General features: G+C 48.6%; 1 protein-coding gene across 2 annotated transcripts in view; it reads left to right on the forward strand.

The window, feature by feature from the left end:
• SUGP1 (SURP and G-patch domain containing 1) overlaps positions 1 to 14,878 on the forward strand; it is a 29,891-nt gene extending 15,013 nt beyond the window's left edge. Inside the window, exons 8-14 of one of the 2 annotated variants that reach the window (XM_060007983.1) lie at positions 4,304 to 4,659; positions 10,971 to 11,077; positions 11,897 to 12,074; positions 12,458 to 12,564; positions 13,395 to 13,540; positions 13,886 to 14,015; positions 14,314 to 14,488. In XM_060007983.1, coding sequence (XP_059863966.1) covers positions 4,304 to 4,659; positions 10,971 to 11,077; positions 11,897 to 12,074; positions 12,458 to 12,564; positions 13,395 to 13,540; positions 13,886 to 14,015; positions 14,314 to 14,340 — 1,051 coding nt within the window. In that variant the 3' untranslated portion in view covers positions 14,341 to 14,488. Of the gene's footprint in view, positions 1 to 4,303; positions 4,660 to 10,970; positions 11,078 to 11,896; positions 12,075 to 12,457; positions 12,565 to 13,394; positions 13,541 to 13,885; positions 14,016 to 14,313 lie in introns of both variants that reach the window. The other variant, XM_060007982.2, reaches the window with a different exon arrangement.
• Positions 14,879 to 16,074: the final 1,196 nt, after the last annotated feature.

Raw genomic sequence — 16,074 nt, forward strand, 5'->3', positions numbered from 1 at the left:
TTTTGATTTGCATTTTCCTGATGACATGAAGGGAAGTATCTTTTCATAATGCTTACTTGCCATCTGTAAATCTTTGGTGAGTCATGTGTTAAGGTCATTGGCCCTATTTTTTTTTTGGCGGTACATGGGCCTCTCACTGTTGTGGTCTCTCCCGTTGCGGAGCACAGGCTCCGGACGCGCAGGCTCAGCGGCCGTGGCTCACGGGCCCAGCCGCTCCACGGCATGTGGGATCTTCCCCGACCGGGGCACAAACCCGTGTCCCCTGCATCGGCAGGTGGACTCCCAACCACTGCACCACCAGGGAAGCCCCCATTTTTTAATTGGCTTGTTTTTTTTATTGTTGGGTGTTAAGAGTTCTTTGTATATTTTGGATTTTTTTGTTTGTTTTTTGGTTTGTTTTTTTCTGGCTGTGTTGGGTCTTCATTGCTGCGCGTGGGCTTTCTCTAGTTGTGGTGAGCGGGGGCTACTCTTCATTGCAGTACGCGGGTTTCTCATTGCAGTGGCTTCTCTTGCTGCGGGGCATGGGCTCTAAGCTTGCGGGCTTCAGTAGTTGCAGTGCATGGGCTCAGTAGTTGTGGCGCACGGGCTTAGTTGCTCCATGGCACGTGGGATCTTCCCGGACCAGGGATCAAACCCGTGTCCCCTGCATTGGCAGGCGGATTCTTAAACACAGCATCACCAGGGAAGTCTTTGTATATTTTGCATAACAGTCTTTATCAGATGTGTCTTTTGCAAATATTTCTCCCAGTCTGTGGCTTTTTCTCCTCATTCTCTTGATGTTGTCCTTTGCAGAGCAGAAGTTTTTCATTTTAATGAAGTCCAGCTTATCAGTTGCTTTCATGGATCATGCCTTTGGTGTTGTATCTAAAAAGTTATTGCCATACCCAAGGTTATGTAGGTATTCTTCTATGTTTTATAGTTTTATGTTTTACGTTTAGGTCAGTGATACATTTTTAGTTAATTTTTGTGAAGGTTATGAGGTCTGTTTCTAGATTCTTTGTTTGTTTGTGGTTTTTTTGCATGTGGATGTCCAGTTTCAGCACCATTTGTTGAAAAGACTGTCTTTGCTCCATTGTATTGCTTTTGCTCCTTTGTCAAAGAACAGACTATATGTATGTGGATCTGTTTCTGGGCTCTTTATTCTGTTCTGTTGATCTCTTTGTCCATTCTTTCACTAATACGCCACTGCCTTGATTACTGTAGCTTTACAGTAAGTCCCGAAGTCAGGTAGTATCAGTCCTCCAACTTTGTTCTTCTTCTTCAGTATTGTGTTGGCTATTGTGGGTTGTTTGTCTCTTTATATAAGCTCTAGAATGAGTTTGTCAGTATCCACAGAATAAATGATTTTGACTGGAATTGCTTTGAATCTAGAAATCAAGTTGGGAGTAACTGACAACTTGACAACATTGAGCCTTCCTATCTTTGAACAAGGAATAGCTCTTCATTTATTTAGTTCTTCTTTGAATTCATTCATCAGAGTTTTTTAGTTTTCCTCATATAGATCTTGTACATATTTTGTTACCCTTTACCTATTTTATATGGGGGAATGCTAATGTAAATGGTATTGTGTTTTTAGTTTCAAGTTCTACTTGTTCATTGGTGGTATATAGAAGAGTGATTGACTTCTGTATTTTAACCTTGTATCCTGCAACCTTGCTATAATACCTTATTAAGTTCCAGGGTTTTTTGGTCTATTCTTCCATCTGTGTTTTTTATTTTTATTTTTTGTCGCGCCGCATGGCTTGCAGGATCTTAGTTCCCCAATCAGGGATTGAACCTGGGCTCTCAGCAGTGAGAGTGCAGAGTCCTAACCACTGGACCACCAGGGAAGTCCTTCATCTGTTTTTTCTATGTAGACGATCATGTTATATTTCCTTCTTCTCAGTATACCTTCTACTTCCTTTTCTCATCTTATTTCATTAGTTAGAACTTCCAGAATGATGATGAAAAGCATTGGGGAGGTGGGATATTCTTGGCTTGTTTCTGTTCTTAGTGGAAAAGCTTGAGGTTTCTCATCATTAAGTATGATGTTAGCTGTAGGTTCTTTATAGATATTCTTTATCGAGTGGAGGAAGTTCCCCTGTACTCCTAGTTTACTGAGAGTTTTTCTCATGAATGGGTATTAGGTTTCATTAAACGCTTTTTCCACAGTGATTGATATGATCATGTGATTTTTCTTTTTTAGCCTGCTGACCTGATGGATTACATTAGTTGATTTTCTTTTTTTTTAATTTATTTTATTTTATTCATTTGTTCATAGTTTTTGGCTGCATTGGATCTTCACTGCAGCACGTGGGCTTTCTTTAGTTGCGGCGAGCAGGGGCTACTCTTCATTGCAGTATGCGGACTTCTCATTGCAGTGGCTGCTCTTGTTGCGGAGCACGGGCTCTAGGCACGCGGGCTTCAGTAGTTGTGGCACATGGGCTTCAGTAGTTGTGGCTCGCAGGCTGTAGAGCGCAGCCTCAGTAGTTGTGGCGCACGGGCTTAATTGCTCCACGGCATGTGGGATCTTCCCGGACCAGGGCTCGAACCCACGTTCCCTGCATTGGCAGGCGGATTCTTAACCACTGCGCCACCAGGGAAGCCCACATTACTTGATTTTCAAATGTTGAACCAGTCTTGCCTGCCTAGAATGAATCCCACTTGGTTGTGGTGTCTATTCTTTTTATACATTAGTGGATTAGGTTTGCTAATATTTTGTTGAGGATTTTTACATCTGTGTTCATGAGAGATGTTGGTCTATAGTTTTCTTTTCTTGTAATGTTTTTGTCTGGTTTTGGTATGAGGGTAACTGAGTAAGTTAGGAAGTATTCTCTCTGCTTCTATCCTCTGAAAGGGATTGTACAGAATTGGTATAATTTCTACCCTAAATGTTTGGTGAAATTCACCAGTGAACTTTTGGAAGGTTATTAATTACTGATTCAATTTATTTAATAAAAACAGGCCTGTTCAGATTGTCTAGTTCTTCTTGGGTGAGTTTTGACAGATTGTACCTTTCAAAGAATTGGCCCATTTCATCTGGGTTATCAAATTTGTGGGCGTAGAGTTGTTCATAGTAATCTGTAGTAATTTTAATGTCCGTGGGATCTGTAGTGATGGCCCCTCTTTCTTTTCTGTTGTTAGTAGTTGGTGTCCTCTCTCTTTTTTTCTTAGCTTGGCTAGAGGCTTAACGATTTTGTTGATCTTTGTTTCTTTTGACTTTTACAAATGTTCCACACTGGGTTTTCTGAAGGGTGTACATGCTTGTACCATGACCCAGGAATACAAAGAAGATGACACAGTCTCCCCATCCCTCCATCCCACCCTAGGATGTTAGCGGGATTGGGAGTCCTCCATCCCTCTCCCATCTCTGACGTAGACATGTAGAAATAGTATGTGGATTTGTTCTCTGCTAATTTCCTTTTATACAAAAGGAATTTACAGCATCCTCGAGCCTGCATTTTGCTTTTGTATTACAGCATTGTGCCGTGACTGTCTTTCCGGGTTCATGAGTGCAAGTCTAGCCCCTTCTTGTCAAGGGCTTTGTAATCTCTGCTGTGCACAGGTTTTGCTATGTGGAACTGGGCTGTGACTCTTCACTCTAGAAGTGGGACTGTTGGCTCAGTACATGCATAGCCTGAGAGATGCTGGGCAGGTGCAGAAGGAGCTGCAGCCTCTGCCGGCTCTGAACCCAGCACCTCCTGCTCTGCACTTGGGGACCAACAGCTACCAGCAAGGCTGCTAGTGAGCTCCCTGTCTGTTCTGATGTTTAGTGTCTTTGTTTTGTCTCTGTCCACTGTTGATGCCTCTCAAGGGTGCATCAGAAAGGAGCACAAATATGCCCAGCTGTCAGGTTTGGGACAAATCCTGCCCTTTTTGGCACCAGGTGTCTCTCGCAACTCAGGATTTCTTGGTTTGTAGGCACTGGTGCACTCATCTAGGACAGCAGGGGAAGAAGCCTGGCAGAGCCTGGGGAAGGTCTGAGAGAGCCCGCTCCTTTTCCTTCGAAGCAGGGAATCAGTGATACTGTGATGGGCATCCAATAAAGATGGGGTAGGGGCTTGCAGTGGCCCTCAGCTCACAGGAACAGCATCATGACAGACTGTGGCCATGTCACACTGTTCCTCTAGTTTGGGCCACCAGCACCAGCAGCCACTGAGGCCTGGCAGGGCAGGGGTCACGACAGAGACCTCCATCTTAACATGACCCCGAAGTGACCTAGCTGGCCCCAGTGTGCCTACACAAGGCCCAAGCTTCTTCTGCCCTAAATCAGGGGTAGGGGGCTGAGGCCCAATGACGGTGTGCCCCCCACTCTCTTTTGCAGCTTTCTGTATGAACCCAACAGCCAAGGGTACAAGTACTACCGCCAGAAGCTGGAGGAGTTCAGGAAAGCCAAGGCTGGTCCCACGGGCACCCCCACGGCACCTGACCTCGGACTGAAGCGCAGATCTCCTCCTGAGACCCCCTTGGGGTCCATGCCCACCGCCACTGCCTGCCCTACCTCATCTGCCCCCTTGCCCAACGTCAACCCATCTTCAGCTGCCCCAGGGAAGCCAGCCACCACAGCCAACATGAAGAGGAAGCGAAAGAGCCGGTGGGGTCCTGAAGAGGACAAGGTGGAGCTCCCGCCTGCCGAGCTGGTGCAGAGGGACGTGGATGCTTCTCCCTCACCTCTGTCAGGTGGGCCGACCCCCTCCCTCAGCCTCCTGGGGAGGGTCTGGCATCTTTCACTGAGCGTAATGTTTTCAAGGTTCATCTGTGTTGAAGCACATGCCAGAATTTCATTTGTTTCCACAGCTGAATAGAATTCCAGTGTACGGATAGACAGCATTTTGTTTATCCATTCATCAGTTGTTTAGAAGCTTGGGTTATTTTCACTTTTTGGCGATTGTGAGTAGTGCTGCTGTGACCACTGGCCTACAAATACCGTTCGGACCCCTGATTTTGATTCTTTTTTGTATATACCTAGGAGTGGAATCACTGGGTCTTACGGTAATTCTGTTTCACTTATTGAGGAATTGCCAAACTGCATTCTGCAGCAGCTGCACCATTTTACATTCCTATCAGCAGTGCACAAGGGTTCCAGTTTCTTCTCATTCTCACTTTATTGTATAGCTATTCTAATAAGTATAAAGTGAAATCAAATTGTAGTTTTGATTTGCATTTCCCTAATGACTAATGGTGTTGAGCATCTTTTCATGTGTTATTGGTCAGTTTATAGTTTAGTTGGAGAAATGTCTGTTTTAGTCCTTTGCCCATTTTTTAATTGGGTTGTATGTCTTTTTGTTATTGAGTTGTAGGAGTTCTCTAAATGTTTTAGATATTAACCCCCATTCAGATACATGATTTGCAAAAATTTTCTCTAGTTTTATGGGCTGTATTTTCATCCTCTTAATGTCCTTTGATACACAGAAGTTTTAAATTTTAATGAAGTGCAATTTATTTTTTCTTTTGTTGCCTATGATTTTGGTCTTAAGAAACCGTAGCCACATCCAAAGTCTTGAAGATATGCCCTTATGTTTTCTTCTAAGAGTTTTATAGTTTTAGCTCTTAAATTGAATTAATTTTTATATATGTTATAAGGTAAGTGTCCAACTTCATTTCTTTAAATGTGGAGATCCAATTTTCCCAGCACCATTTGTTGAAGAGACTATTGTTCTTTCTCCATTGAATGGTCTCTTGACACCCTTGTCAAAAATCCCATAGAAAGTTTATTTTGGGGCTCTCTGCTCTATTACACTGGTTTATATATCTATCCTTATGCCAGTAGCACACTGTTTTGATTACTGTAGCTCTGTGGGAAATTTTGAAATCGGGAGTGTCAGTCTTCCAACTTTGTTCCTCTTTCTCACGCTTTGACTATTCGAGGTCCTTTGAATTTTTGTATGAATTTCCAGATGGGCTTTTCCATTTCTGCAGAAAACATTGTTGGGATTTGATAGGGACTGTATTAATCTGTAGGTTGCTTTGGGAGGTATTGACATGTTAACAACATTTTAAGTCTTCCAATCTGAGAACATGGGACAGCTTTCCATTTACTTAGGTTTCCTTTAATTTCTTTCAATGTGTTTTGTCTTTCTGTTGTACAAGTCTTGTACCTCTGTTAAGTTTATTCCTAAGTGATTTACTCTTTATGATGCTGTTGCAAATGGAATTTTTTTAAAATTTCCTTTTTGGATTATTTGTTGTTAGTATAAGAAATACAACGGATTTTTTGTGTGTTGATTATGTATCTTTTATCTTTTGCTAAATTCATTTATTGGGGTAACAGTCTTTAGGGTTTTCTACACATAAGATCATGTCATCTGCAGATAAGGATAGTTTTACTTCTTCCTTTCCAATTTGGATGCCTCTTATTTCTTTTTCTTGCCTAATTGCTCTGGCTAGGATTTGCAGTACTGTGCTGAACAGAAGTGGTGAAAGCAGGCATCCCTGCCTTGTTCCTGATCTTAGGGGGGAAAGCTTTTGTTCTTTCACCATTGAGTATGATGTTGTTGTATGTTTTTAATAGATGACCTTTGTCATGTTGAAGAAGTTCCCTTCTGTTCCTAGTTTATTGAGTGTTTTTATCATGAAAGAGTGTTAGATTTTGTCAAGTGCTTTTTCTACATCAATTGAAATGATCATGTGGGTTTTTCCCTTCATTCTATTAATGTGGAGTATTACATTGATTGATTTTTGTATGATGAAACCACCCTTGCATTCCTGGAATAAATCCCCCTCCGTTGTAGTAAATAATTAGTTTACTAATTATTTACATGCTGATGGATTTGGTTTGCTAATATTTTGTTGCAGATTTCTGTCTGCATTTATACTCATAAGGATTATTGGTCTGTAGTTTTCTTATATTGTCTTTGTCTGCTTTTGGTATCAGGATAATGCTGACCTCATAGAATGAGTTAGGAAGTGTGTCCTGCTTTAACTTTTTGGAAGAATTTGAGAAGAATTGGTGTTAACTCTTCTTTTAAATCTTGGGTAGAATTTACCAGTGCATTTATCTGGTTCTGGGCTTTTCTTTGGTGGGCTGGAGGGGAGAGTTGATTATTGATTCAGTCCCCTTACTTGTTATAGGTCTATTCAAGTTTTCTGTTACTTCTTGAGTTAGTTTTGGTAGTTTGTGCCGTCCTAGGTGATCCAGTTTGTGCCATTCTGAGTATTGCGAGGAAATCTCGTGCTGTCTGTTCCACCCTGCCTGGGATGTGAATCATCCCTTTGACCAGCATATCCCACCCATTAGTCACCAGTAGTCACTCCGTTATCAGATTGACTGTCATGGTATTGCAGTGTTTATGTTCAAATAATCCTTATTTTACTATTTTACTTAATAATGGCCTCACAGCACAGAGTAGTGATGCTGGCAATGTAGACATGCCAAAGAGAAGCTGTCAAGTATTTCCTTTAAGTGAAAGGGTAAAAGTTCTTGACTTAAGCTGAGGTCTCCAAGATCTATGGTAAGAACAAATCATCTATCCGTGAAATTGTGAAGAAGGAAAAAGAAGTTTGTGCTAGTTTTGCTGTCGTACCTCAAACTGCGAAAGTTATGGCCACAGTGTGTGCTGAGTACTTAGTTAAAATGGAAAAGGCATTACATTTGTGATAAGATATTTTGAGAGGGAGAGAAAAACCACATTCACATAACTTTTATAATAGTATGTTGTTATAAGTGTTCTATTTTATTATTAGCTATTGTCATTAATTTCTTACTGTGCCTAATTTATAAATTAAACTTTATCACACGTATGTATGTATATATAGTATACACGGGGTTCAGTACTATGTGTAGTTTCAGGCTTCTACTAGAGGGATCTTGGAATGTATCCCCTGCAGATAAAGTGGACTGCTGTATCCCCCTGTTGTTTTAGTAGTTGAGTCTTTTCTGTTTTTTTCTTAGGCAGTCTGACTAAAGATTTGTCCATTTCGTTGGTCTTTTCAAGAAACCAACTTTTGGTTTCATTGATTTTTCTCTCCTATTTTGTATTTCCTGTTTCTTTTGTTTCCATTCTAATCGTTATTTCCTTCATTCTGCTAGCTCTGGAATTAGTTTGCTCTTCTTTCTCTAGTTCCTTAAGATGTACAGTTAGGTATTGATCAGAGGTCTTTATTTATTTATTTATCTGTCTATCTATTTATTTATTTATGGCTGCATTGGGTTTTCGTTGCTGCACGCGGGCTTTCTTTAGTTGTGGCGAGCTGGGGCTACTCTTTGTTGCGGTGCACGGGCTTCTCATTGCAGTGGCTTCTCTTGTTCTGGACCTCGGGCTCTAGGCATGCGAGCTTCAGTAGTTGCAGCACACGGGCTCAGTAGTTGTGGCACCTGGGCTCTAGAGCACAGGTTCAGTAGTTGTGGTGCACGGGCTTAGTTGCTCCGCAGCGTGTGGGGGCTTCCCAGAGCAGGTCTCGAACCCGTGTCCCCTGCATTGGCAGGCGGATTCTTCGCCACTGCACCACCAGGGAAGCCCTATCTTCTTTTTTGACGTGAGCATCTACAGCTATACATTTCCCTCTTGGCGCTGCTTTTGCTACACCCCAGAAGTTTTGGTGTGTGCTGCGCTGTTGTGTTCATTCATCTCTAAGCATTTTCTGATCTCTTGTGGTTTCTTCTTTGACCCATTTGTTGTTTAGGAGTGTGTTTAATTTCCATGTTTGTGAATTTTCCAGTTTTCCTTCCATTACTGATTTCTGGCTTTATTCCATTGTGATCAGAAAAGATACCTGGTATGATTTGTCTTTTAAAATTTATTAAAATTTGTTTTGTAGCCTAACAAAGGATCTATCCTGGAGAATGTTCCATGTGTACTTGAGAATACTGTGTATTCTGGTGTTGTTGGATTGCATGTTCTAAAGATATCTATTAGGTCTGGTTGGTTTATAGTGTTGTTCAGTCCTCTATATCCTTACTGATTTTCTGTCCATTATTTAAAATAGGGTATTGAAATCTCTAACAGTTACTATGGAACTGTTTATTTCTCCCTTCAGTTTTGTCAATTTTTGCTTCATTTATCTTGGGGCTCTGTTGTTAGGTCTGTGTGTATATTTAATTGTTATATCTTCTTTCTGTATCAAATCTTTGTAAATATATAACATCCTTCTTTGTCTCTCATAAACCTTTTTTGATTTAAAGTATATTTTGTCTGATAGTAGTATGGCTAGTGCAGCTCTGTCTTGGTTACTATTTGCTTGAAATTTCTTTTTCCTTCCTTTGACTTTCACCTACTTGTGTCTTTGTATCTAAAGTAAGTCTCTTACAGACAGCATATAGATAGTCCTGTTTTCTCCCTTAAGCTTTAAAGTACTTGGATTCAGTTTTGTCATAGAAAGCTCAGGAAACGCACAGTGATAAGAACAATTATTGCTACAGTCAATTTTGCACAATGATCTCCAGCGTCTCCCTCCTTGACAACAGTTTCAGGGACAGCCAACGTGTGGCCTCATTTCTCATTTTCTACCACAAACCCATAAGGGTGGGGGTCTGTTGTCATCACATTTTGCAGATGATGTTGGTGACTGTTAATTGGCCGTCTCATGCCGTCTGTCTGACTCCCTCACCACGCAGCCTGCACCATGGGCAGAACTCTCTCAACCTCCCTCACCCCTGACTTCACTGGAGCTGGACACACAGGCACAAAGAAGAGCCATATATGCCCTGGCGCCAACACCCACATTTGCCACACAAGGATGGGCTGAGGGGGAAGGCATCTCCCCCAGGTCACAGGGCTGGCCTGGCCTGTTGGCCCTGCCCGCCCAGCTCTGAGAGTGGTCTCTGGCTGAGTGCCTCCCTTGGCCAAAGAGAAAAGCTGCTGACTGAAAAGTCTGGTACTCCCTGGGGCCCTAGATAGCACTTCTACCCGGGGTTGAGGGTGCCTAGGGTCGGACTGCTGCTCAAGTGCCAAACCTGGTGCCCGCAGTAAAGGAGGGTGCTCAGATGTGAGGGCTCTTCTGACGCACGCACACCCCCGTCTCTGAGATCGTGTCCGCAAGGTCCAGCCCCAGCTGCCAGGTCCTTCACATTCTAGGGGACAAGTACAGGCTCCGAAGTCTCAGGTTCAGATTCAAGCCCCACTGGCCCACATTGTCCCCAGGGGAGCGTGGGCAGCCCCCACCTGCCTGCTCACTGGTGAAGTCGCCCAAGGAGGAAAGGGACTGTGGACGTGATCCAGGCACACAGCAGGCTGCTCAGACCTTGGCTCCCTTGCTCTCTCCATGGGGCTCTCCAACATCTTTCAGAGCCCCCATAGACCGAGGAGGGATTGGTGTGCAATCTTAGGGTCCAGGAGCACCTGCGGGTGGTTCTTGCAGGCGACAACACAGTCCCGTTGAGCTGGGAAGACCTGGCTCTTTCCATCCCCCCAGAGGGGCCTCTGCACCCCGTTCTGCCTGGCTTCTTCCCCAGGAAGCCACCACCTGAGGGGTGGTTGTTTCCACCACCCAGATGGGGCCATTGCAGCATCTTGATGTGAGTTAGCGTTGCAGGCTCCAGCCAAGCTCCAGAGGGGATGCCAGCTTAAATGTCAGTTGCTTTAAAGATGGTTGGCTGCTTCCCCAGAAGGAGCTAACAGAACCACGCAGCTGAGTCTTCTGCCAGACTCCAGACCTGTGTGTCTACATAAGGTATCTGCTCACCGTGGGGCTTACTTCCAAGAGCCTGTGTGCAAGCATCTCTGGCTTTGCAGATTCCCTGCCTTGTCACCCATTAGCTGTGTGACCTTGAGTGAGGCCCCAGACCTCCTGAGTTTTGGTGTCAGCATTTGCAGTGTGGGGTCACAGAGCCTGCCTGGAGCAGTCATGTGGGGATGGAACTGAGTACACACGATAGAGCGGAGCAAAGCCCCCCGAGGTCATCAAGTGACATGCGTACTAACTGTTCCAACTTAAGTGTCCTGCCACATGGGCCACGTGCGTCAGGTGTCGTCAGCACATGGACTCTGCCTGGGACACAGATGCACGGCCAAGCCCACGTGTCTGTTGCTGACCAGCCTGTGTCTTGTTTCTAGTTCAGGACCTCAAGGGTCTAGGCTACGAGAAGGGGAAGCCCGTGGGTCTGGTGGGTGTCACAGAGCTTTCGGATGCCCAGAAGAAGCAGCTGAAGGAGCAGCAGGAGGTAAGGCCCTGGGGGGCAGGGCAGGCAGGCTCCGAGGGGCTGGTGGAGTATCGTCTCCCACCCTGCCCCGTGGTGCAGTGGTCACGTGTATTCTTCCTGTGCCTCCCTGTGCCGGGTGAATCCACAGTCAGGGGAGAGGCTCTTGGGCAGGTGGGTCCCCCATCAATGGCAAGCCACCCCCTGAGGGCCCTCCCAAGCCCACAGTTGGGCCCAGAGCCTTCTCATGCTGCCTGGGCAGCCTTCTCAGCTGATGCTCCACAGCTACTTCCCACTGCGCTCGCGGGTTGGTCCTGACTGGATAGTCTCCATTTAAGTTTTCCTTACAGTTCCCTGCAGCACTCAGTACAGGATAAGCCTGTCTGGCACTGGGTGCCCTGGATGATGCGACAGCTGTTCAGTTGGTGTTGGGCAGTTTGGGAGTGAGGGCTGGCTCAGCAGGGAGCTCTGTGGCGAGGATATGGACAGCTGGGACAGCTTACCTGGGCCACCTCCTCCAGGCTGGCAGCCCCATCACATCACCCTCGACCCTCCCAGTGGTCAGGAGCCCACGTCACCCTCATTTGGTCCACAGTGATGGTACCCAGGATATTCCAGATTCCAGGCCGGGGTCCTCCCTGCTCAAAATAGAGATTCAGGGAACCCAGGGCATGTCCTGACACAGGACTCGGTGCCTTCCTGAACACTTGCTCTGAGCCCTGCTCTTGTGCCTGCTCCAGGGAGGGGGGAAAAGGGGTGCCCAGCATGCACAGGGGAGGTGAGGGGGCTAGCTTCCTGCACGCACAGTGCACGGCCTTGTTCACTGGCGTGTGCCGCCCACAGATGCAACAGATGTACGACATGATCATGCAGCACAAGCGAGCAATGCAGGACATGCAGCTGCTGTGGGAGAAGGCGCTGCAGCAGCACCAGCATGGCTACGACAGCGACGAGGAGGTGGACAGCGAGCTGGGCACCTGGGAGCACCAGCTGCGGCGCATGGAGATGGACAAGACTCGGGGTGGGCCAAGGAGCGAGTTACAGGGGTGGGGTGGAGGGTGCCCTTTTCTTCAGGGTGCTGTGGGCTCAGGAAGCCCACTCACCGGCCCAGGAAGTGCCTGGAGACACCACATTGGGGTCTTAAGCCACCTATCCAGCCTGTAAGGCCTTGAGCAAGAGACTTGGCCTCTTTGTGCCTGTTTCTTCAGTGGCAAAAGGATGGTCCTCTGAGTGTTCACTGGCGTTTGAACACGGTACACAAGGGCTGCGTGGGAGAGCAGGGCTCGAGGTCTCAACCAGCTACCTCATTCCCCACGGCCCCAGACTCCCCCTGGGACTCATACTTCTGCTGTGGGACTGCCACACCCTCCTTCCTCCTCTCACCTTTACCCCATCTCTGGGCAGAATGGGCGGAGCAGCTGACGAAGATGGGCCGGGGCAAACACTTCATCGGAGACTTCCTGCCACCCGATGAGCTGGAGAAGTTCATGGAGACCTTCAAGGCCCTGAAGGTAGGCTGGGAGAGGCCCCAGGCACCAGCCCCTGCTGTGAGCATGTCTAGCAGGCAGCCTGCGCAGTGTCCCAGCTCCTCCTGCAGCCTCCTCAGGTGGCAGGCACCTGCGGTGGCCTCAGGGGCCTGCTCGCTCACAAGAGGGGTAGGACCCTCTTGCCACGGGTGGCACCTGCTTATGACAGGTGCCATCTGTGTAGGGAATTAGCAAATAGCATCTCAACTGCCGCTTTAGAGACATTTGCTGAGGCTTGAGGGAAATTCTGCTTCCAGTGGAGCCAATTAAGTGCAGTTTACAGGCAAAGCATTTCTCGGGCAGACGCCCCCATGTGTTGGGCTCTCCAGAGTGAAATTGTTCTTCCCATGCTGTTTTCATGCTCAAGAGGAGAGGGCTGACAGAACATTCCACATAGGTTTTTGAGGGTTTTTTTTAAACTGCTTTGTACCACATAATCTCACCAATGTGATGGTCACCTCATGTGACCACAGCACTCTTTTTAGCACTCTGTGTAACAAATTGCTCTTGGAACATGGGATTTTTCTTCACTGGTGAACCATTAATCTTTCTCATGGTAGACAAGGCCTGTGTGACCTGTCACCTTGCCCTCTTTGACTTGGCCACCAGGGAGCTCAGTACTGCTTCTGGTCCTGGGGCCTCTGAGAAGGGGCAGCTTGATCTCTTCTCAAGGAGTCTGACTTAGTGGTGGGGAGGCAGGTGGGCAGGTGGTCCCAGCGGCCAGTGAAGCCATGTGGGGGTGGGGTTTCAGGCCAGAGCTGGGACTGGGGATGGCTGCAGCCCTGGTGGATGACGGCTACCTCCTCCCCCTGCAGGAGGGCCGTGAGCCTGACTACTCAGAGTACAAGGAGTTCAAGCTGACGATAGAGAACATCGGCTACCAGATGCTGATGAAGATGGGCTGGAAGGAGGGCGATGGCCTGGGCTCAGAAGGCCAGGGCATCAAGAACCCAGTCAATAAGTGAGTGTGGCCTCCAATGCCAGGGGGGAGGGAGGAGAGGAGAAGTCCCACACGGAGACATAGGCCCAGGGCCTGGGTCCAGCCCTGTCACTGGGCTGGGAGTCAGGGATTTGGACTCTGGTGGCTGGGCCGTCTTAGGCTCTCCACCTTCCCACAGTGCCAGGAGTGTCCCAGACAGATGTCACCCAGCCCAGCATAGCCCCCACATTGAGCTGCATTGGGGTGCTGCTGCTGAGCCCAGCCACGGCGGGTGAAGCCTCCCTGCCCCAAGCTCAGGTCCCTCACCCCCCCTCTTGCCGGCACCAGCCTGCTCCCCGGCTCACACCACCCGTTGCCCCAATGCAGGGGCACCACCACGGTAGATGGTGCTGGCTTTGGCATTGACCGGCCAGCCGAGCTCTCCAAGGAAGATGACGAGTACGAGGCCTTCCGCAAGAGGATGATGCTGGCCTACCGCTTCCGGCCCAACCCCCTGGTGCGTGTGTCCCTATCCCCCTATATTGCTTGTGGCCGGGCCGCCGCAGTTCTTCCGCTGTAGGCGGGTGGTGGTGCTGATCACAGAAGTGTCCCTCCTTCCGCAGTCCGGCTAGGCTCTCCAGCAGACCCACCCCACCTCTCCACCTTGTTCGAGCCTGCCTCGCCTCCCCAAAGCCTGCCCTCCCTTCTAGAGGATGTGGGCTAGCTGCCCCCACTAGGTTCTAGACGGGAGGAACTGCTAGCTCCCTTTAGCACAGCATAACCACCTCCCCTTTTATCTTTCTTGCTTCCCACAGAACAACCCCAGACGGCCTTACTACTGAGTATTCTGGAAAAATGCACAAATGTACTTTCCAAAAGACCGACCATTCCTGGACTGTGGAATGTTCCGGCCTGCTTTTCTGCGCGCCCTTCCCATTGTTGCGAGTGTCGTGCTGTGTATTAAAATCCCGGTGCTTGCCTGCCACGGCAGCCTGGTCTTGCCATCACCAGAAACCCCTCCTGTTCCTTAGCAGGGCCAGGCCGGACAGGTGGGGACAGGATGCTGCTCTGAAGGCTGCCCAGCACCAAGGAATCCTGGAAAACCACCTGGACCTTTTGTCTGCTTATGGGGTCCCCCATCGGCCTGGGTTGGAGTTGAGGGGAGGACCTTTGGAGAGGGGAGGGGCGGCCAGCTGGCCAAGACCTGGCTGCACCTGGGCCAGGGGCATCAGGGACTCCCCTCCTAGCCTAGCGCACTGCACTGCAGAAGGAGGCTGGGGAGGGGTCTCCAGGCAGGGCCCATTCCTCCATCAGACCCACAAAGCAGGTGGACCCAGGGCACACCTGTGCCCCTCAACCTCTCTTGACAGGTGGCATTGACAGGGCCCCCCCCCACACACACGCACAACAAACCTGGCTAGTGATGGCTGCAGCCCAGGCTACCCTAGCTGCCCTGGGTCCTACAGCTATAGTGGACACACGAGTCCCTAGGGCTCGTGCCTTTGGGGGACAGCTTCATGGACGGATACACCGTACTAAGACATCACACGCCTCCTGGAGGAGGGGAGGCTAGTGGGTAGCCCAGACCAAGGAGAGCTTGCCACGTCTCCAGCGCCTGTGCGTCACACTTGTGCAGAAACCACCTGGGGATCTTGTGCAATTGCAGCTGCTGAGTGAGCAGATTGGGCAGGGTCTCGGAAATCTGTGAGCCATGCTTGGAGTATCAGGGCCTGGCAAACTGAGGAGCCCCTACCTCTCATCCCCCTGCCTCATACAGGTACCCAGTAGGTCCTGCTCAACCCCTGTGAGCTTATGGGGTCTGAGGACTCAAGCTGGCGTCAGGCTCCTGGGCCAGCCTGCAGTTCACACAGTCATTCAGCAAACACTGAGCACTGACTGTGAATCACATGGATGGGATTTGCCCCTGGGCACCCACAGTCTGCTGGGGCTGTGGCCATTAACCTCTAACACAATCTGAGACTGATAAATGCCATAAAGAGGAAGTGGGAACTGTGGTGGAGGTGGCCTGGGGGGTGTCTCAGTGAGGGAGTTCAGGGTCTGGAAGTCTCAGCAGCAAACCCCTGGCTGGCATGACACGTACTACCCTGTTTCCCCACCATGGACGCTGTGCCCAGGGCAGGGCAAGGGGGTGTGGTGGAGCCTGCCCTGGGGAGCCAGAGTCCTGAGCACAAGCGTATAGGTCTGGGCAGCCAGAGGTCCCAGTGATGGGGACCCTGGGCCTCGGTCCCAAACACCTCACTAAGTCAAGGTCACCCCTCCATTTAATTCTCAGTGACCAGAAGGCTCGCCAGACTCAGACCACGGACTTTAGCCCCAGCCACGGGGACAGTTGGAAGAGGAGGCTTCCAAATGCTGTGTGGGTGTGCAGGTATCTCCCAGATACAGGATGCGAGGCCAGACCCGTAGACAGAGCTGCACCAGACACCCCTGGCCCTCCAGGGGGAGAAGTGGGGCTGGAGTGGCAGGGAGACCTCCCTGGAGGAGGGGACACCGGGGCCTGCTTTAAGGGGTGAGGAAATACGAGAGGGTCCATATTGCAGATAGGAGAGAGGCAT

Source organism: Delphinus delphis, chromosome 3, assembly GCF_949987515.2.
Source record: "Delphinus delphis chromosome 3, mDelDel1.2, whole genome shotgun sequence".
NCBI classification, from domain to species: domain Eukaryota; kingdom Metazoa; phylum Chordata; class Mammalia; order Artiodactyla; family Delphinidae; genus Delphinus; species Delphinus delphis.